Source organism: Perognathus longimembris, chromosome 3 (genome assembly GCF_023159225.1).
Source record: "Perognathus longimembris pacificus isolate PPM17 chromosome 3, ASM2315922v1, whole genome shotgun sequence".
NCBI classification, from domain to species: Eukaryota; Metazoa; Chordata; class Mammalia; order Rodentia; family Heteromyidae; genus Perognathus; species Perognathus longimembris.
In genome coordinates, this window is record NC_063163.1 from 104135301 (window position 1) to 104157675 (window position 22375).

A 22375-nucleotide genomic window follows, 5' to 3' on the forward strand; every position below is an offset into this window, starting at 1 on the left:
CAAACCCACTGCTCTTAAATTTTAGAAATGCTACCTATTAAAAAAACAAAACAAAAATACCTACCCCCATATTACAATTGTTTAAGAATAAGTAAGGTTTTTGAGCCCTGTCACTGAGAAGCAGTCATCAGAAAAAAAAGTACAATTTGCTTACAGTTCTCTTGGCTACTTATTAAATTTCATATTAAGATGTAAAATATAACCATTTAGGATAAATATGAGAACAGACTAAGACACAGTACCATCTTGTGGCAGCTCAATGAAACAAAGTCACTGTACTGGTAACATTACTTCTCTACACTGTTACTAGGAAGAATTCACTATAGTGCCCAGAAGGATCCATTTTTAGCCCAAGTTATTTGTATCACTTTATGAACATTACTGCAACTAGCCAAGCAACAGTGTTTCCAGTAAAACATCTTAATTGTTCAATGTTTAAAAAAATTCCTCAAACAGAAGCACTGGACACTTAAGACAGTCACATTAAACTGTAATCCCCTTGTACAACCTTTTGAGGTTCAGGGGGGAAAAAATTAAACTAAAAAAAACCGCATCTCTAGGCACTCAACCAGGATACACAAGGAAGATGCATATGCTCTGGTACCCTTCTCACCACCTCTCACCCAACAGCCAGAGCAGGAGGAAAGAAAAGCCAAGGACACAACAAAGACTCCTTTCTCAATAAAGCTAACATGCGACTTTTAAAGTGAAGCTGATTTGTGGCTGATTTGTGGCATCAAGATTGCTAAGGAACTACAAGCATTTAGGTATTTTCCTTCAGAAAGATAGGAAGACAGGAAGATAGGGAAGTGAGCAGAAACAAGGGAAACTTGGCCAGAATGAAAACAAAAAGATGTGTGTAGAGGAATAGAAAGGAAGAAGAGGAGGAAGGGTTCTTTCTCTGTGGAGAGGTGACCACCGACACAGACAGTGACAGGCAAGTGTCCCAGACACAGGGGAATGGTATTTCTTTAGCAATGCCCACACAGTGGCTGCCAACTGTGACCCAGACCCCAGGAATGAGGTTAACTAGGAAGAACTATTTTTCACTACTGGTTTCAATCAGATATTCCAACACCAGAGGTGTCACAAGTCTTAGTTAACACCAGGCCCACACAACTGAGGAAGAAGGATAAAAAAGTTTTTTTTAAAAAATTACAATTTTTGTGCCTCACCTGATAAACCGGACTGCTTGATTTTTTTGATTGATGACTTGTGATGTAATAGTCAGCGGGGCGTGATGAGATCTTTTGCCTACTCCTAACATCAGTATTACATTTAGCAGTTGATGAAAAATACAGGCAATAACCTGGAAGACAAAAGAAAATTCCATTTTGACAATGTAATAGGGTCTAGGGTTTGGGTGAACCAAAGTACAAACCATTTCAACCATCTGGAGATAGGTCAGATGAACAGAAATTTTTGTGGTTTTTTTGTTTGTTTGTTTTTGTTTTGGGCCAGTCCTGGGCCATCAACTCAAGGCCTGAGCACTGTCCCTGGCTTCTTTTTTGCTCAAGGCTAGCACTCTGCCACTTGAGCCACAGCGCCATTTCTGGCCATTTCCTGTATATGTGGTGCTGAGGAATCGAACCCAGGGCCTCATGTATACGAAGCAAGCACTCTTGCCACTAGGCCATATTCCCAGCCCCGAATAGAAATTTTTGGTTCAGCATTAGACACAGGTTTCTTGGACACCTCACAGATATTTAATAATATGTAGTAAATGATCAAAAAGACCTTTATTTATTTATTTTGCTGGTGCAGAAACTTGAACTGTGGGCCTAAGCACTGTCCCTGAGCTTTTGTGCTCAAGGTTAATGCTCTTCCACTTGAGCCACAGCTCCACTTTCAGCTTTTTGTGGTTAACTGGAGATAAGAGTTTCAAGGATTTTGCTGCCCAGGCTAGCTTTGAACTGTGATCTCAGATCTCAGCATCCTGAATAGCTGGGATTATAGTCATGAGCCACAAGCACCCACCAAGCCCTTTATTTATTTATTTATCTTACATATAGTTACAACAAGCGTAAGCTATGTGACATACTGGCCTATATAGAGAATGATTGGAAAAAAAAACAAAACACCATAATTTCCCTCCCCCACTCTGTATATCGTAACTCAGAATTTAGGGCAAGTAGACAATCATCTTTCATAAACAGTAAAAAATGCTATTAGCATTTCTTTTTAAAAAGAGAAGAATGACACCAAAAACATATTACCTGAAGTCTATAAACACACTCTCCAAAGTATCTTCTCATAAAACTTAGTCAACTGGTTAATTTATTCATCTGGCAAAAACATTTAATGAAAATCAAATACTTGGCTACTTAGGTTCTAAGCACTTTCACAGATGAACTAGACTTTACAATATTTATTTATTTATTTGTTTGTTTGTTTGTTTGTTTATTTATTTATTTTGGCCAGTCCTGGGCCTTGGACTCAGGGCCTGAGCACCATCCCTGGCTTCTTCCCACTCAAGGCTAGCACTCTGCCACCTGAGCCACAGCGCCCCTTCTGGCCGTTTTCCATATATGTGGTGCTGGGGAATCGAACCTAGAGCTTCATGTGTAGGAGGCAAGCACTCTTGCCACTAGGCCATATTCCCAGCCCTACAATATTTATTTTTAATCCTCTCAATCCTATGAGGTCAGCAGAACAATATATAATTCCCATTTCAGAAATAGTAAAATAAACTCTAAAGGAGAGATACCCAAAGTCAAATAATTAATCTAGTTAAAACCAAGACTGCCTAACAGGAAGTTAAATTAACTGTACCATAGCCATCAAAAGCTACAGGACCTTAATTGGTATACCACATTTCCCTCCAAATGTTATTTTTAAAATGATTTATGATGCAGTAAGTTTAGCAACACTGTAACACATGAATGACTCACTCCCCAATGTATATTGTAGTAACAATACAATGTAACCAAGGGAACAAAATTGAGGCTATGAAGGCCAGAAATAATAACCCATAAATTCCCTGTGGAATACAGAAATATATAAATTCTATGTGTAATACAATGAACCAATCTGAAGTTTATATGAGTACACCTGAGTTGATAAGAAAAGTTTGAATATTCTATGCCTGATTCTTTTTGGTAGAATTGGATGAGTATTTCTATAAAAAGTAACTATTCAGCAATTTATCTGTTCCTCTTTCTTTACTCATAGGACACAATTTTTTTTTCCTATCTGAAACATAACAACAACTTGCTATGTTCACCAAATATATTGGCTGTACACTGGATAGTGATGAGTAGAAAACAAACAGAAATAGTTACATTTTTTTATTATACAAAGAATATGAAGACCTGAAAACTAAGATGGCCTCATAGCAACTGCCTCATGCCCAGAGTATACATAGCAAGACTACCAGAGGATGCCTGAAACTATATTTAGTACTGAAGCCTACACTAAATACTATGCTTCTATTCTATACAAACATATCCATGATAAAAATTTGAATTATAAATTAGGAATAGTAAAAGAATTAACAAGGATTACAATAAAATAGGACAATGATAACAACATACTATAAGGTAAGTTATACGAATGTGATCTCTCTCAAGAAGCTTATGGTACCAATGTCTTACCAAAGGCGGGGGGTGGGTGGGTGGGTAAGGCTGGGCGTAACTGGACTCTCAGAAGGAAACTGCAGATAAATGGGGCTACAAATGCTTTTAATGTGTTTTCACTATGTGGCTTGCCTGTTTCCAATTGAACTAATAACCAAAATTAAACCTTCCTCTCTCTTACCTTATTTCCTTCTCCATGAGTTGGAGAGCACAGCAAATACAATCCATGATAGGCCAGTTCTGCTATGCAGTTTGCATCATTAACATTTCTAAAGAAAAAAGGGCAAAATATTAGCTAATGGATTTGACGTGTGTGTGTGTGTGTGTGTGTGTGTGTGTGTGTGTGTGTGTGTGTGTGTGTTTGCTGGTCCTGGGGTGTCTGAGTTTTTGTGCTCAAGGCTAACTCTACAACTTGAGCAACAGCTCCACTTCTGGCTTCAAACTGTGATGCTTAGATCTTAGACACCTATGGAACTAGGATTACTGGCACGAGCCACCAGTGCCTGGGTCACTATGATTTCACTAGGACTAGTCCTTAATACAATAAGCCTGCTTTCTTTCCCTCTTTTCTTTCTTTCTATATAAGATTCAGTCTCACTGTGTTATACAGCCTGGCCTAAAATTACTGGACGCTATCCATTCTCCTGCATAAGCCTCACGTGTCAGCTGGAACTACAAGCATACGCCACCTCACTAAGCTTCTGTAAGTCACCTTCAAATGGGTAACTTCTATTATATGCCAGCTCAAATAAAACAGCACTTATAGTTCTGAAGTACTGGGAACATTTAACAACTTACCTGGCTTGTGTAGCATGAAATTCATGAGAAATTGACTCAATATTAGTTAATGCAACAAAGACCTGGAAAATAGTTAGCAAGAGAAGGCCTCCATAAGTACAGCTATAGTCTATGTCCTCTGAAGTTACCACAAAGTTCCTGAAATGTTCACTTACCTCTATACAAGTCTGCATACTCTGTGGCTTTTCTTTGAGAGAAAACTTGGGCAGAAGCCTTAAAAAATTCTTCAAAAGGTGAAATATGGCATTTCGAATTTGAGAAAGGTCCCGGGCAGAAAAATATATACTTTCTTCATCTTCATCTTCTATAAGTTCATCCATCTGGACCATGAAAAACAGAAATGTATGGCTGAACTAAGGAATAAAGCCTAACATTTTTTTCTCATAGTTTGCAACTTACCCAAACCAGTTAAACTCCAGGTAGTACCTAACTGTTCACACAATATGGCTTTGACCAAATCCCTTGACTACTCTAGGGCTCCATGACACAGTGGTAAGCCACTGGACTACATTCCTGTATGTATAGTTTCTACCCGTTTGTTTTTTTTTGTCTCAATGAGAATTCATATAATTCTTAAAGATTTTTATGCTGGTAACCTTCTAATAATCTATCTTCTCATGCAAGAATTCAAAAATCACATCATTTAAGTATGTTCTTATGGACATGAGCCCTCAAAAAGACACTTTAACCATCCTTTTTAGTGACAGTAAGATAATGTGGCAAGCTGGGCACCAGTGGCTCACACATGTAATCCTAGCTACTTGGGAGGCTGAGATCTGAGGATCATGGTTCAGAGCCAACTAGCCACCAGAACACCGAAAGTGGGGCTGTGGCTGAAAGTGGTAAAGTGCTAGCCTTGAGCAAAAAAGCTCAGGGACAGCGCCAAGGGGCAAGAGTTCAAGCCCTACAACCGACAAAAAAAAAAAAAAAAAAAAAAATAGAGAGAGAGAATGTGGCAAACATATCAGTCAGTAAACTGCCAAGCACACTTGAGAACAAGCCTTAGTGGGCGATGACAGGGAGGGTAGAAAGGTGGCAAGGCAGAAATATGCCCTTGTAGTACACAAAACCCAAAGGACATTTTTCAAATCGTATGTATAGCAGAAATACTTTAAGTATCCCGAAACCATATTGCATAGAAAGTCAACCGTCAAACAAACTAAAATCCTGTGTTGGTATGTTATGTTTACTTACTTCACTTCTTACCTCAGTATCATCTTTCCTGAACGGTCTTCCTCTTTTTCTATTGCTTCTTGTATTATCCTGAGAGTTCTTAGTGGGTTCTTTCTTTCTTTTCCTATTCAAGTTATATTCCTGAGGCCAGCTCTTCTTGAGAATCTGAATGCACTTATCAAACATCACTGGGTGGAATATTTGATTGGCGACACTGCCTAATCATAAGGAGTACAGAGTAAGCAGGTTAGATGTTTTTGTTTCATTCTGAGATAGTTTCCAAAGCAGCTTAGGCTTCTCTAAAATTTACCTTCCTCCTGCTTCAGCTTTCCCAATGCTGGGATTATAAACATATGCTACAACACCTCAGAGTAAGCAGTTTAGGTGTCTAGGGTTTGAAATACATACATTAACAACAGATAAAAAGCAGCTGGAAACTAGTGGCTCATGTCTCTAATCCTAGCTACTCAGGAGGCTGACATCTGAGGATCATGGTTCAAAGCCAGCCTGAACAGAAAAGTCCAGGAGACTATTATCTCCAAATTAACCACCAGAAAACCAAAACTGGCACTGTGGTTCAAAGTGGTAGAGCACTAAAGCAAAAAAGCTCAGAGACAGCGCCCAGGCCCTGAGTTCAAGCTCCACAACCAACTAAAAAGAAAAATAAAAGAAAAAGAAGTTTAAAAAGCAAAGACAGTCCGTTGCTGGTAGCTCACACCTATAATTGTAGCTACTCAAGAGGCTGAAATCTGAGGGTCACAGTTTGAAGCCAGCTAAGGCAGAAAAGTCTGTGAGACTCTTATCTCCAGTAAGCTACTCAGTAAACCCAGAAGTGGTACTGTGGCTCATATGGTAGAGTGCTAGCCATGAGCACAAAGAGGCTCAAGGACAGCGCCCAGGCCCTGAGTTCAAGCCCCATGATCAACAACAACAACAACAACAACAACAACAAAAAACAACCAAAAAACCTGAAAATAATTTCATTTATGAATAAATACTGAAAAAATACTTAGGGATAAACTTAACAAAGAAAGTACAAGAGCTGAACACTAAAAACTACAAAACAGATTATGAATGGAAAGATATCCTGTGTTGACGGATATGAAGACAGTGTGAAGATGACAGTATCCAAACTGATCTCCATATTCACTGCAGAAATTCACACACAGATCTTAACACTTACATGGAAACACATGGGACTCAGAAAAGCCAAAACAATTGTGAAATTAGTGAGTATTAAGTATCATAGCATGCCTACCACAAAGTGTGTGTGTGTGTGTGTGTGTGTGTGTGTGTGTGTGTGTGTGTGTCTGTAGTACTGGTTTGAACTCAAGGCTTGCCAAGCAAGCAATAAGCTATACCCTGGGCCATTTCTGCTTTAGTTATTCTTCAGAGATGGTGTTAAGTAGTTGCCCAGGCCAGCATGGACCACAGTCCTCTTACTTAAGCCACACATACATCACTGGAATGACAGATGCATGCCTCTATACTGTTCTTCATATTGGCTGAGATGGAGTCTAATTTTTTGCCCAGCTTGGCCTTGAGCCACAATCCTCCTCATCTAGGTTTCCCAAGAAGCTAGAATTACAGGTATGGGTCACTGCACCTGGCTGAAATTGGATTTCAGAAACCACAACATGTTTCCAGACAATCCAGTTACAGCTATTACAGTACTAGCAACTAGATTCTTCAGGAACTTATTTCAAAAGTCATCATGGGAGCATTAATAATAATATGAGTCAGCAGTCAGGGTGGAAGGCTTTAAGGATCTTTTTTTTTTCCTTTTCTCAAATTGTACAGAATATATCCTTAACCTTAATTAAAATGTATTTCTGGAAAAGTGCTGATGGCTCATGTCTGTAATGCTAGCTACTCAGGAGGATGAGATCTGAGGATTGTGGTTTGAAGCCAGCCTGGGCAGAAAAGGCTGTGATACTCTTATCTCCTACCTGAGAACTGGAAATGGAGCTGTGGTAGAATGCTAGCATTGATCAAAAAAACTTAAGGACAGCATCCAGGCCCTGAGTTCAAGCCCCACAATCAAAAGGGGGGAAAAAGTACTTCTGTAATCAATGATAAGCAGCAAACTGACTAGTCGTATGATTTCCTTTTCTTTAAGAACTTTGGGTTCTCCAGGTCTTTATGTTCCACTCTGCTGTCTTGGGCCAGGGTAGGAAGAAGGCTGTGCACTGCCCAGAGGAACTAAGCTCTGACCAGCACAGTGACGCCTAGGAAAGTGCTTTCCCTCCAGTGCTTCTGGCTGGATTACTAGCAATGATCACACTTTCCTAATTAGAATCCACAAGGGACAGATATAACACCATGCTTCCTCACAGCAACTTTTCTCACTGTGATCAGGAAGTAAGGCAAGAGGGCGGAATCAGCATTTTCTTCTAGGTTTGGAAAGGACATTCCCATTCCTGAAAGATCCCTCCTAAACTATCCCTATGAGGTTACAGACACAGCATAATCTCAGAAAACACACACCCAAGTAATGAAAAAAGAAAGACATCTTTCAAACACCCATAAGGTGATCTCATATAATCTTTAGAACCCACCGCTTGATTTGTAAGTGAGAAAACCAACAATGTAGAAAGACAAAATGACAAAAGACTATCTTACCATATCAAATGCAGTCATCCTCTGTTATTCATAGGTGAGATGGCTCCAGGACCACCCCACAGAAACCAAACTCCAAGGATATTCAAGTCCTTTATGTAAAATGGTATACTACTTGGATAGTCCCTAAATATATCCTCTTATAATTACTAACACAATGTAAATGCTATGTAATAGTTACCATACTGGATAGAGAACCACAAGGAAATACATATTACATACTAGCAACAATGTAACATGTTTCTGTTCAAGCAGTTTTTCCATCCACACATGCTGATCTAATGAACAGAGAGTGTCAAACATATACACACCAGGTATTTCTAGTAGCAGAAAATAAAGCCCAGCAGCATGAAGGCCATACTCTCGATGCTGTACACTGGCATTTTTCTTATGTGCTACCTGGATAAAGTGATGGAATAATGCCACCAGCATACTATGAGAAATATTATTCTCAATGAAGAAGGTCCAAATGTTCTGGAAAGAGAACAAATCCCAAAAGCCAATAGTTAATAAAATGAAGAACATCTTGGTTGATATTTACAAATACTAAGTATCTTACAAAAAAAGAGTAGTAAAGTCTGGAGAGGTAGCAACACATATCACACAACACATACACACACACACACACACACACATACATACACAGTGCACAATAGGCTAGACTGCCTCTTAATGACAAATGTCTAATATTCTCAAAGATACTGACACAAAATGAAAATTTATTATTTAAAATTACAAAGAAAAATATATATGAGACATTTAAATTTTTTTAAAAAATTGCCAAGTTTGAAGTATACGTACTTCTGAACTTATGAGTACATAATATGCTAAGCCTTTTGGAACACTCTATATTAAGTGATTATTCAGATCAGTTTTGTCTCCATCTAACTTCAATGTACCCAAATCCACTTATCATAGATTACTGAGGAAATCAGAACAATTTACTGAAATTTATATGTCCACAGATTGAGAGTAATGAAAGCAAGAAACACTGGGCAATTTCTCCCTCAATGGACTTCACAAGTAGACTAGGCAAGAAAGGACATAATTCTAGAATAGAACTTTACCAATCTTATCATGGTCCCACACTTAGTCCCATTCAGTGCATGAAGACAATAGGTATTATATTTATAAACTACACATTGCTGGAACTACAGTTTATCCTCAAGCATTTTTTTGTGTTTTGTTTTGGAGACAGGCCATAGAACTCACCATACTTCTGCCCCATTCTCCAAAGGGCTGGGATCACAGGCTGGGAATGACTGACCAGCAAGCCCCACAAGGCCCTGAGTTCAAACCCTAATACCACTCACCCCTCCTCACAAACAGTACACAATGGAACTCACAGATCTTCCTCTTGACCTCGTCCTTTCCCCTTATTCCTCACTGTGGTTAATACTATCCTCCTAATGTTAAAATCTTAACTGCTTTCCTGCTTCTTATACACAGTCACTTTAGCACTTTGTACCAGGACTTAAATTCCCAACAAATGCTACTCCCAAGAGTCTCTTATAATCACATCAGTCTGCCCATGCTCAGGAACATTTATCCTAGACAGATTTTTATTCACATTACTCAGTCTCCTCTTCCAAAAAGAAGGCTAATATATGCATCACCTTTACATAGAACCTCTACACAATATACAACCAGATTAAGTTTCCAAGCCCCACAGGTGAACCTCACTCAAAGCCACTCACTACCACAATTTCCACAACATTCCCTGCATATTCCCACTGTAGTCCCTTACAAGAACGATCCTTTACCCTAACTTCTGCTTGCTCACATTCTACCCAACTGAGAAGACTTGTCTCTGTCATCTTTTATTATGGGAGCCACAATCCAAGCACACTCTCTTTTCCACAGCATTATTTGATGATCTCTGTGCCTCTTTTAAGGCACTGCTTAGCATGTGATTCATAAAGTATTTCACAGAGGTAGCACTTCCCCACTCCAAGCTGCCTGTAGTCACTGTACTTTCTTTAGCCAGTGCTCTGAGCCCTTGACTGAGGAAAAGACTTTGTATGGCAATGCCAACTCTGTCTAATATACTTCATGCAGTGCTTAGCAGATGACTTAATTTTTAAGCAAGTATGTAATTACACTTATAATTAAAATATTTTTTGTAAAATTAAGTGCTTCTAAGATGTTACTAAAACTTTCTTATTCTGCTTCCTAGCCCTTTGGTTTTCTTAAAAGGACTTCAGTGGTCTAAATATTGATAAACACACTAGGTAGAACTCAGTATTTAAAGGAACGCTGCATAAATCTACTGGTAATTCATCTAATCATTTTTCAGTGGCATTAAGGCATGCCTAGATTGTTGTTTATATTTTCCCTGGCCTTCTTTTCATTTTTGATATGTCTAGTTTTCTTCCTTATTTTCACTTTCATATGTTTTCTTCAATTGGCTACTGTAAAAAAATCACCATACCTTGAAAAACAATCATGAATTCCTTGAGTCTTTTAGAGAAAAACTATAAGGACAGTCCAATGAATCAACCACGGTCTCTGTGTTATTTGTACTGTACTCCTTATGAGCTATGCACTATAAAAGGTTAGAATATAGTAACTTTCATCATCTATAAACAGTTGGCTTCATCTTCTTATTTTTTAATTTTCTTACCTCTGAAGACGCATGTTCTTCAGTAGCAAAGGGAAAAAGGTTTTCATAGAGATTGGTGAATGTACTCAGTCCAGTCTCTATGATCTCTGCCTCAATGTTGGGATCCAGTGGCTCTGTCTCTGTGAAATCATGTTCCCACACTGAATCCACCCATTCTGGGAGAAAACACAATGAAATTAACAAGAACTCCAAAAAGTTGTTTTTTAAAAAAAAAAATCACTTATAGACTTCAGAAAAATTCTATAGGAGCAAATTCACAACTTACACTTAACATTTCTTTCTTTTCTTTTTTCTCTCTCTCTCTCTTTTTTTTTTTTTTTTTTTTTTTTTTGTACTGGTACTAGGGCTTGCACTCAAGGCCGAAGTACTGTCCTTTAGCTCAAGACTAGAGTTCTATCACTTGAGCCACAGCTCCACTTTCTGGATTTTGGTGGTTAATTGGAGATAAGAGTCTCATAGATATTTCTGTATACACTAGCTTTGAACTGTGTTGCTCAGATCTGAGCGTCTGAGTAGCTTAGGATACAGGAATGAGCCACCAGCACCCAGGTAACACTTATATAAGTATACTACAATTAAAGGAAAGCAGTAAAGATTAAGAAAACCTCCTTTGAAAAAATTACAACTGAAAGCTGGCTATTAAGTTAATCAGCTACACATATCAAGAAGAAATACTTTTTACATGTTACAGCTTAGGGAATGATCTTTAATGATTAAGAGTCCCTGTAAGTTCCCTATACGCATAAGGAGGGCCATCAATAATGGCCTCAAGCGGTTCCCTGTGAAAATATCACAACCAAGTTAATAAATTCAAACAAAATAGCATTTCAATGGGCATTTGGGAAAAAAACAAAAACGTAGTATGTTAAAATAAAGATACTAATCCCTGACTCTCAAGAAGCTGAAACTAGAGATAAGCCACCAAACTCACAGAATGACTCAAGTGCTTCCTAAACACAGACATGGGAAGGATATATGCTAAGAAGATGGCACTGACACGGCATTCTAACTGGATTCCTTGCCAAGCTCTCTTAACTCTAAACTTTCTCATACTTTCTCAACCAGCTATTTACTTCAGATTTCCCCTACACCTATAATTAAGACTAAAGAAAAACATGTGGCCATGTCAGATACACTATTAGTCTGTCTTCACAGTAATATTCCTTAATTGCTCACCACTAATTTAAAATGGTTGAACAGGGTATGGATACAGAAGAAAAAAAAAGATGGGAAACCTCCACCCTTGTTTCAATGGAAAGTATTAAGTTAGCTAGACTATCCTCCTTAGAATATAATCTACCCATCATCTTTTGGCACTTGAGCTTGACCGAGGAAAAAGAAGTCTCTCATAACACATGGTTTTGAACAGGAATGTGGGTGGAGGTACACTGAAAAAATACATCTGTATCCTTATGCATTTCCAGTAATATTTTAATGCTCATTACTGACATAGGAACAAAAATATCTTGATCCATTTTTTTTGGTCCCCTTTAGATCCTTTTTTGTTCATAATAGCTCATTACTGTCAGTAGCATCAAATCTAATTTGGAAGCAACTGCCCTGACTTCATAGTCCTTCTGAAAGCATATGTTTGGCTCTGGTTATCATTTGTAACATTCCGAAGTCCTTGCTACTTCACCTATTAGATGTAAGGTAATAATGCCTATCAATTTCACAAGAACAGTATTCTACTGGAAAAGTTTACTACGAGGTAAACTAGAAGTTTATGTTTAGTAGAAGGCAAATACCCAACTGAAAGAGAGAGAGAGAGAGATCTGGTATTTGGTAACCCAGAATTTATTATTGGCTACTTTTATTTAGCTTTAGACTTCTGTCAAATCATGTAATACTTTAAAAGAACCAAATCCCTCATCTATTTTTCATCTGGAGAACATTCAAATAGAGATAATTCTGTCTCACCTACCTCACTTTGAATGGAAGAGGAAGAAGTATATTGTTTATCCATTCAACTAACATTTTTGTGAAAATTTATGAGAAAACCTCCAGTGTGCTAGAAAGATGAATGTTCCAGGTTTTTGTCCACAAAGATCTCATTACCCCACAATTATAATACTTTACATAGTACGAGAAGAAAAAAACACCAAGCTTTGAGCGACATAGTACAAAGCTATTACATTGACTTGGTCACTTACATACAATTAACCCCCTATTCCTCGCTGATAAAACAGGTTTCTTATGAACGACAATATGTAAAAAATGGCCAAACATTTTTAAAATACTTTATAAACAACAGCTAGTATTATTACACTGGATGAATGTTAAAACAGGTATGCAAACTGTAAAATACTAGAGACTAGGGAAAGAAAAGCAGAGATGCACAATCTTAGAGATGGCAAAGGGAATGAAGATACAAAATGCTTAGAAATAAAGAAGAGTTACAACATGAGAGTTTCAGTTGGGAGTCAGAATTATTAGTAGCATTTGTTCAGCAGTTATTATTTGCAAGGACACTACATTCACCTTCACAAAAGCCATGTAAGATAGCTATAACTTTCATTTGACAGATAACACCAAAGCTTAACAAGGTTAAGCAACTTGCTCAATGATTCTGACACTATGCAATGGAAAGTATGGCCAAAGCATCTGTGACCAAAAGTTATGGGAGAGCAAGCTGCAGAGAATGGGGAAGGCTCTTAGGGTAGACAGTAAGGGTTAGCACCAGAAAGCAGCTGAGATACTCTGTAATTGCCCGGGTGTCTAGAAGGCTTGAAGCTGGACACCAGTTCATCAATGCAAATTGAACGCAGGACACCTGTGGTGGGGGTGCATGCATGAAAGGGGATGCAGGAATGCCATGACTCTCGGGTTTGTGGCTTGTGCCATGCTATTCATGTGACACTTGATGATATCTGCGTGTGAGACATCTACTTGAACGAAGGATTGCGAATTAAAAAAAAAAAAAAAAAAACACGCCTCGCAAGAAAGAGTCGGGCAGAAAACAGAACAGATAAATATGTCCAGGAAGGCTTGACAGAATAAAGAAGCGGTGGGTGGGGAAAACAGATGCACAAACGTTGCAAGAGCTAACCAACATTAGCTCTTTTTTTCTTTTTAAATCACTTACTGGCCTGGATTGAGTATGGCAAAACTGGCTGGCCACCATTCTGGAGTGTCACAGCCCTGGGGAATCACAACAATGCCCAGAGGGGCACCCTCACCCTACCCCCACAACCCCGAGACGGCTGAGATGCCACTGGCGACACAAAGCACCCCAGCCCTTCTCCCCGGGACTCGCGGCTGCGTCTCCTCACCGAGGTTGAGATCCACCGGGCACCAGGGCTGCAGGCCGCTCCCTAGGCCCCGCAGCGCCACCATGATACTGGAGGAACCGGCTCCCGTCCGCCGTGCTCAACTTTCAAAGCTCGCTCCCGCGCGCGCGCCGCGATCTTTCTACGGACCAATCACAGCGTGCGGAATTTAGACCCGCCCAATCACGGTGCCCACTTAGTCTCATTCGCTCAACCAATGATCTAGGTCGACTGTCGCATGCGCAAAGAGTGGGGCGGGGCGAAGGCTAGAAGCTAAACAAGGGTCTCGGAGTGTAGTTTTTCACTGGCTTTCCCTTGAAATGCTGGCCGAGAACTAAGTTAAAGCCTCGTAGCTTTATCCCAGACGCGTTTTCCTTAAATGGGAATAAGTCTAGAGACCGGTTGAAACAGTATTGCCTGCAAAAACTGTCGCCTTGGCTGCCTGTCAAGCGACTTGTCCCGTGCGTGTCAAAGGGCGTCGCGTCAGACAGCACTCGAACATTGTACACGTCTGAATGTGGATGGTAGCCATAAACTTAGCTGAAAAGATAAGGGCGGGGGTGGAATGCAGGCAACATCATTCCGAGAGGACATCAGTAGTTGTGATTTCTAGAACGTCTGGGCCCGAATTTGATTGGAACGAGGCCGGGGGAGCCATGTCAACTAAGGGAGAGAGAGGCCGCCTTCCTACGGTGCACATGCGCAAAGAACACACCTCCCGGCGACCTGGAGTCTGGGGAGCCAGAGAACGATGTGCGCACGCGCCTGGCATCTCCAGCGCATCCGGGCTGGAGCTCGCCGGCCCCCTCCCCCGCCCGCAGCTTCGGAAGCACCCTTGGTGCGTTGCACCGGCGGAGGCTGGGCAGCTGGCTGTGCTGCTCGGCGCTGGACCCCGCCCGGTGGGCACACACGCACACGGCTCTGCACTGCTGCTTTTCCTCAGCATTGCACGGCTGACCCCCGCCTCCTCCCTGCGGCCAGCTGCTAGGGCTTGCTCGGGACTGGCGAGGTGCGGTGCATTGCTCCTCTGAGCCCTGCTGCTCGGGGCGCTGCAGCCCGCAGCCGCCTTGCCTCCCCCGTCCAGCCCCTCCCCCGTGGAGCAGGCAGTCTGTCCTCGCCCACCGCCCGGCGCAGCAGCGGAGCCGGGCTGGGCTGCGGTGCGGCCACCTCGCGCGCTCCCGCAGCGGGCCCTCTGGCCTTCCTTCCCTTAGGGCAGCCCGCGCCTCGGAGGAAGGGAGCTGTCCTTAGCTGAGACCAGAGGGGGCCCGGCGGTGAGATGAGCTTCTTCGGCTTCGGGCAGAGCGTGGAGGTGGAAATCCTGCTGAACGATGCGGAGAGTAGGAAGCGAGCGGAGCACAAGACTGAGGACGGGAAGAAGGAAAAATATTTCCTCTTCTACGACGGGGAAACCGTCTCCGGGAAGGTGAGCCTTTCCCTCAAGAATCCAAACAAGCGGCTAGAGCACCAGGGCATCAAGATCGAGTTCATCGGGCAGATTGGTGAGTCGACTCTTGGAATCTTCCTCCCCCAGAGCTGTCAGAGAGCCTGGGCACGGCAATGGGGGTGGGGGGTGGCAAAAAAGGGGGTGGGGTTCAGGACCGGGAAGCTGGAATGTTTGAGGGCCCAGCTCGGATGAGGCCTGTCACAGGCTCTTGTGAAAGGCAGTCTGAAACTGGAGGGGAGGGAGGGGGTGTCAGCCACAAGTCTCGCTCGCTCGTGGGCGACTCCCCTAGCGTTACTGCTCCCTGCCAAAAGTGACAGCTCACTCCTGGGAGATGGGGACAGAGGACAGGAGGAAGCACCTTGTTGTGAGTTTGGGTGGGCACCTGGCCCCCTAGGGTATCCCTGTTGACTCTTCCACATAGGATCAGATTTGCTTCTTGCCCCAGGATTGCCCAGTGAGGTGCTCAGGGCCATAGCCTGCAGGTGGGTTTTTAGGGGAAGGTCGGCTCTTCCTATCATAACTTTCCCCCTAGCTGGACATCTCTTCAGCTATCAGACCCTACAATAAGCTGTGCTCCCCCACACTCTCTTTTTCTCTTGAGAAAAGGTGTGGATAGGGAGCTCGACTGTTCTCTTCACCTCCACTCTGAACTACCTATCTTGTACATGTTTTGGAAGATAAGACCTATAATCTTCTGCTTCAATTTGACTGCCTACCTACCTACCTTATATTCTCATACTTCCTTATTAAAATGCTAGTCTTCAGTTGTCCTGTTGTTTTTTGTGGTGTTTTTTTTTTCACCTTAAAGCCAAAGAAAGGATATTTCTAAAGTCACAATTAAATGATCAGAATTTCCCAATGTTCAATGAAAGTCTTTAAACGTGGCTACTAATCATTAGAACTGGACAACAAATTGCCGTAACAATAAAGGTTTGGGGAGCTGCCCATCAAGACTGGATTGTCTTCAGTCTAAGATTATTTGGAGTCTTAGGTGTTATTAAAATGCTCTTAAAGAAATCACTTGTGTCATGAGGTCCAGAGGAGCATCATAGTAAACACCCCACGGGCAGCAAACGTATTGTATGTATGGCATGGTTTTAAACTTCCTTGGGAAAGCCTGTTAAGCTCCCTCCTGTCCTGAGTGTGCAGCACAGCATGTGTTCTCGATTACAAACATTCAGGAAACACGAAGACACAGATAGGAGGAACCTTGGAAAAGGAGTCCTGGTAGCCTGATTCTGCGGTCCTCTGTTCAGCCATAGTGTTTTGCCCATCTGGTATTTAAGAAAATGAAATCAGTTTGAGGATGAAATCAGATTGGCTGGTCACAAAGGACCTTTTGACTGTTATTTGGAAGCCAGAACAGGAGAGGCCTGATATTGTCCCAGAAAAGGACTTGGAGAGCAGGTTTCATGACTTCTATCTATTGCCATTTTCTTCTGTTTTACTGCTCCTGGCTTAGATGGCAGGGCAATGATGTTGACATTTGGAGCTGGATGCTTGTCTTAGGATGCTTAGCAGCATCCCCTACTCCTACTGACCAGATCCCAGTAGCATTATCCATGGTGACACAAAAATATGAAATAATGCCTTCTGTACCTGGAGGATAAAATCACTTTTAGACAAGAGCCACATAGTGGGTGGGTAAAATCCAAAACATTTTATGTTAACCATAACTATATGGAATAGTTGAAAACCCTAACATAGGGGCTGGGAATATGGCCTAGTGGTAAAGTGCTTGCCTCATATACATGAAGCCCCGGGATCAATTTGTCAGCACCACATGTATAGAAAAAGCCAGAAGTGGCTCTGTGGCTTAAGTGGTAGAGTGCTAGCTAGCCTTGAGCAAATAGAAGTCAGGGACAGCGCTCAAGCCCTCAGTTCAAACCCCAGGACTGACAAAAAAAAAAAAAAAAAGAAAGAAAGAAAAGAAAACCCTGACCCCTGACATACTAAGAACTGGTACTTTTAAATTGGAGTTTTAAAGTTAAATCTTTGGCACCCTAATTCAGGAATGTCAACATGTTCAGTCTGGGTCCTACATTATCACTCCCATGTGGAAGTCCCTTGCCACTATGTAGACAATAATCTAGAATGTCCTCTGGCCCAAACAATAAAGTTAGAAGGAATGGTGTCACCCTCTAGTTATCTAAATAAAAAGTAGCTGAGGAAGCTAAAGATAGTACTTGGCCCATTTGGCCTTTTGTCTAACTTCTTCATTTTAAGACATCATCTGTGTGTGTGTGTGTGTGTGTGTGTGTGTGTGTGTGTGTGTATGTATGCTGGTCCTGGGCTTGAACTCAGGCCCTGGGCACTGTCCCTGAGCTTTTGTGCTCAAAGCTAGCACTCTACCATTTGACCCATAGCTCCACCTCTCCCTTTTTGGGAGACTTTCCTGCCTAGGCTGGCTTCAAACCACAATCCTTAAATCTCAGTCTCTTGAGTAGCTGGGGTTACAGGCATGAGCTACCAGTTCCTAACTCTCTAAGACATAATTTTTTTTTTACTGGATTTCTTTTCAAAACCTTCTGTTTCTTCTTCCTGGACCTTTACATACTCTAGGCTGAGTTGACCATGCAACTTGGATAATAAAAATCACCTGTTCATTATGTTTAGCATTTTAAAAGATCATGCTTCATGCCCTGTATAGAAGATTCTTTTATTAAAAATCATGGCAGTTAGTGTTATGACTCTGACATTTCACAAATTTAATTACTGATTTACTGCTTTCCCCCTACACCTCTTATATCTCCCTATATAGACCACTATACATACTTACAGGGAATTCACATCTCAACCCTTTTGTCTTAATACTCTTGCTTATGCCACATGGGTCAGTCACAACGGATGTTGCATGTGGAACCACTCTCATCTGAGTGCTTCAAGTATATAGTTCACTCTCAATTATCCATGACTGTGTAAGAAAATGGTAATAAAAACTAGGGGTTAAGGGTTCTCTCCTGTAATCCAGCTGCTCAAAAGGTGGAGATCTAGGAGACTGGTTCAAGCCTAGCCTGACACACAGTTAGCAAGACCTTATCATAATAAGTAAGTTAGGCATGATGGCTCACACTTGTAATCCTAGGAGGTGTAGGCAGGATGATGGCAATCTGAGGCTGGCCCTAGGCATAAATCAAGACCTTATTTGAAAAATTAACCTAAAGCAGAATGGGCTGCGGACATGATTCAAGTAGTAGGGTGCTTAGGGCCCTATGTTCAAATTCCAGTGTAGCCAAAAGGAAAGGAAAAGAAATGGCAGTAGATTAAGATGGACTGATACATATTTTACTGGACTTTGAGATCTATTTCTTAATCAAGAATAAGATATTGGAAAAGCCTTCCTATCTAGATGTGTGATACCTTGGTAAAGCATCTATGTAGCAAGCCCAAGGCTCTAAGTTCAAACCTCAGTACCACTTTAAAAAAGAAAAAGAAATGTGTCTGTTTTGAAAAACATTTTTAGCCAGGTTTGTTAGTACGTACCTGTAATCCCAGCACTCGGAGGCTGAGGCAGGATGATCAAGGCCAGCCTTGGCTACCTAGTAAGACTTTGTCTCAAGGCCAAAAGAAAACAAAACCCTTCTATTTACATTTGATGTAAAAAGAAATTTGTATTCCTAAAAACAGACTGATATAAAAGGTACACCAGCCTGTTTGGAGGCACAAAGTTACTTTCCTTAGGCAGTTATACTTCATTTTCATCCTCCTGGTTCCCCTAAAGAATCATGACACACACCTTAAGACAGTCATAAAACTGACCTCAGGGCACCAGAGCAAGACTCGTGGAAAGCACTGCTGAAGTTGTGGTTCTGTGGTTTTCTCCTTCGTTGCATTCTTTCACTGTGTATCACGTGGGTGGAAACCTCTGTCAGGTTCTAGTGGCTGACTATATGACATACGGGGCTAGGAAAGTTATCAGAGTTTTACCACCTTTCCTTTCTGACTTTGTCCAGGAATTTTGGAGGAGGAACTTTTGCCCTTGTCCCTCCCATTTTCATCCATACCTCTAACTTCAGTGTCATCTTTAATTCAGATGACTCCCATACTGTTTGTTTCCCTGACTGGAATTCTCTCACTTGTTACACACCTATCTTTCTAAGCTACCTGGCTGGGTCTGTGAACCTGAATACGCCACAAGTGTTTCAGCGACTCAACCCATGCTCCAACTCCCCTCACTACTGTTAGTTCCATCTTGGTCTAGGTCACCTGGATCCATTTTGACACCGAAATCCAGGAGTCTTCTTAAGGGCTTCACTCCTTTTCCCATGTCCTCAGCTGTTCCCTTCAACAGCTCTGTGATGTGTCTTCAGTCTGTGCTGCTCTCACCCTCTAGGCTGCACCCCTTTATCATGAGGTCTTCTACCTGAGCCTTGCTACCTTTGTTTCTCCTCTCTCACCATCTTCTGTAAGGATAAAAGGATGAACTTTCTAATATTGCTAGTCTTCCCCTGAAACTTCTTATCTGACTCCTTCCTGGGTAGAGGAGAAGGTACATTTATGGCCTTCCTGAGTGTGTCCATGCCTGTTTTTTCCAGATTAATCTCTCCCTAAACACTCACCTCTACTACCTGTATCTTCCTCAGAATATCCTGTTCTGCACAAGGCCATGAATTCAAAGCCTAGCACTTTTTTTTAAAAATCCTGTTTTTTTCTAGAATCTTAGTATCCTCCCTTGCTTATTAGCAGCTGTCTGCAAATATGACCTTTCAGCTAAGCTCTTAGTCATCCATCAAAACCCAGCAAATATCATACCAATGAGGAAGCCTTCTTGGCTGCCCCAGACTGACTTAAGCCTTCCTCCACTATTCTTCCAGTTCTGATAGTTCTTTTCAGCAATTGTCTGACTTCCTCCCCCACAAAGCTGGAAACTTCCTTTAGCACCTTATCAGTCTGGTGGCTAGTCTAGCACATAAAAAGGGGTGCAATAAATGTTTGTTAACTGGATATATTGGTCAGATCCAAGAATTTACAGAAACCATTCTCTGGAATTTTCTACCCACTCCCACATTTCCTCCTGGAGAAGCCTGTTATTTTATTATTTTATATTATTTTAGTGCTGAGAGATGAAACCCAGGATCTGAGCATGTGCCAGGCAAGCACTCTTCTACTAAGCTCTATCTTCAGTCCCCAGTCCCTTTGCTGGAAGGAAGAGAGAAAGTACGTTGCATGTCTGTTCTCTAGTACATATCAGGGGCTTCCTGCATGTGCACAGAGGGAAGGCACTGATGACACTGATGAGATGCAACTCTCAATCAAAGCCACTGAGAACCTGGATAACCACCATGCCCTCACCACAGCAGCATCCTTCCTAAGGGAACTGGGATAAGAAAGCAGCAAAGCTGATGCCAGTTCATCTGCTTTTTTTTGGTATCTGTCTTTCACCATGTTCCTATGACAAGTTGAGATGGACCTCTCACTCCCTGTATATGAGCAAGAAGAGTTGTCATTGCTTTGGTCCATTTTGTTCTGCACCAACTGCTCAGCTCTTACAGTTTGAATAGTGCCCCAGAGAGTATAATAAGATCTTATGTATTCACTTAGATCATGTATATTTTCGTTATCCTCGATAGGTTTTTCAGCTGCATTGGTACAATGCCTGTATCTAGCATGTTCTTTCTGATGGCTTGGCTTCTGTACTACAAGGTTAGCAAATATGTGGTAAAGGAATCTTTTGGGTCAGACCTATGGATAGAAAGGTCTAAGACCTAGTCATACCACCAACTAATGGCCCCCATTTTTAGAGACGTACAGTCATATATAAAAGGCACAGAGGGAACTTCTCCATTGTTAGAAGAAGAAGAAAAAAATAACCACTTTTCAGCTGAAATCCTTTGGGGAATGCTGCTGGAGAATGGAAGGCAGACCTGGGCCAATTTGGTGACTAATGGGGTCAGATCAACCAAATATAATGAGAAGGTCAAACTTGCAGAAGAGAGAGACACAAACATCCCTGTCTTCCAGGGCCAAATAGATATTATCTGGATTTTTGAAGTTCTTAATGAGTCTATCCTTCCCAACCAAGCCCCATACTAAACATACACACACACACACACACACACACACACACTCAAAAGACTTTCTACTTTTCTTTGTTAACTCTTGAAATACCAAGTAAAAGGCATATTGAGATTAATTGACTTGATTCTTGCCTATTTAATAAACTACTAGCAGGGTTGGGAGTGAAGCTGTATAGGGCAGAGCTAAGTATGAGCAGAGCAGAGATGTGATTGTTCCCCAAAGTTTCCTTGGGTTCTAGAGAAGTGAATGAGCTTTGATCAGCACAAATGGACCAAGTTTAAGTTTACCAGCCCAGCAAGCAGGAACTAGGAAAAAAAGTTGAAGAGGAAGCTCTTGATGATTTATATTTCTTCCAGACTAACATAAACCTAGGCCATATGTGGGCCTAGTCCAACAGGTAGGTCCCAACCTGACTGTCACAGAATCAACCTATGATGCAAAGCTGGCTCAATTTCTTCCCTAAGTGGTAGCTTCATTTCTCTGTTGGTGGCACATTTTATTGTGAAAACATCCAGAGGGCAAAGTTAGTTCTTCTTCTTGGGCAGAGAAGGAAACTAAAGACAGAGAAGTTAATTTAAAGAAGGGGTTGGGGGCTGGGAATATGGCCTAGTGGCAAGAGTGCTTGCCTCCTACACATGAAGCTCTAGGTTCGATTCCCCAGAACCACATATATGGAAAACGGCCAGAAGGGGCGCTGTGGCTCAGGTGGCAGAGTGCTAGCCTTGAGCGGGAAGAAGCCAGGGATGGTGCTCAGGCCCTGAGTCCAAGGCCCAGGACTGGCCAAAATAAAAATAAATAAATAAAAAATAAAAAAAAAATAAAGAAGGGGTTGGATGTGGGCCCGGTTCCTATGTCA

General features: G+C 41.5%; 2 protein-coding genes across 2 annotated transcripts in view; one reads left to right on the top strand and one right to left on the bottom strand.

Annotated features, from left to right (window-relative positions):
• Ncapd3 (non-SMC condensin II complex subunit D3) overlaps positions 1-14723 on the bottom strand; it is a 57878-nt gene extending 43155 nt beyond the window's left edge. Inside the window, exons 1-8 of the mRNA XM_048343638.1 lie at positions 14061-14723; positions 10789-10943; positions 8477-8639; positions 5580-5764; positions 4529-4693; positions 4374-4435; positions 3757-3844; positions 1176-1309 (exon numbers count right to left, since the gene is read on the bottom strand). Coding sequence (XP_048199595.1) covers positions 1176-1309; positions 3757-3844; positions 4374-4435; positions 4529-4693; positions 5580-5764; positions 8477-8639; positions 10789-10943; positions 14061-14124 — 1016 coding nt within the window. The 5' untranslated portion in view covers positions 14125-14723. The remainder of the gene's footprint in view (positions 1-1175; positions 1310-3756; positions 3845-4373; positions 4436-4528; positions 4694-5579; positions 5765-8476; positions 8640-10788; positions 10944-14060) is intronic.
• Positions 14724-14994: 271 nt separating this feature from the next.
• The window catches only part of Vps26b (VPS26, retromer complex component B), a 28522-nt gene continuing 21141 nt past the window's right edge, over positions 14995-22375 (top strand). Inside the window, exon 1 of the mRNA XM_048343642.1 lies at positions 14995-15556. Coding sequence (XP_048199599.1) covers positions 15334-15556 — 223 coding nt within the window. The 5' untranslated portion in view covers positions 14995-15333. The remainder of the gene's footprint in view (positions 15557-22375) is intronic.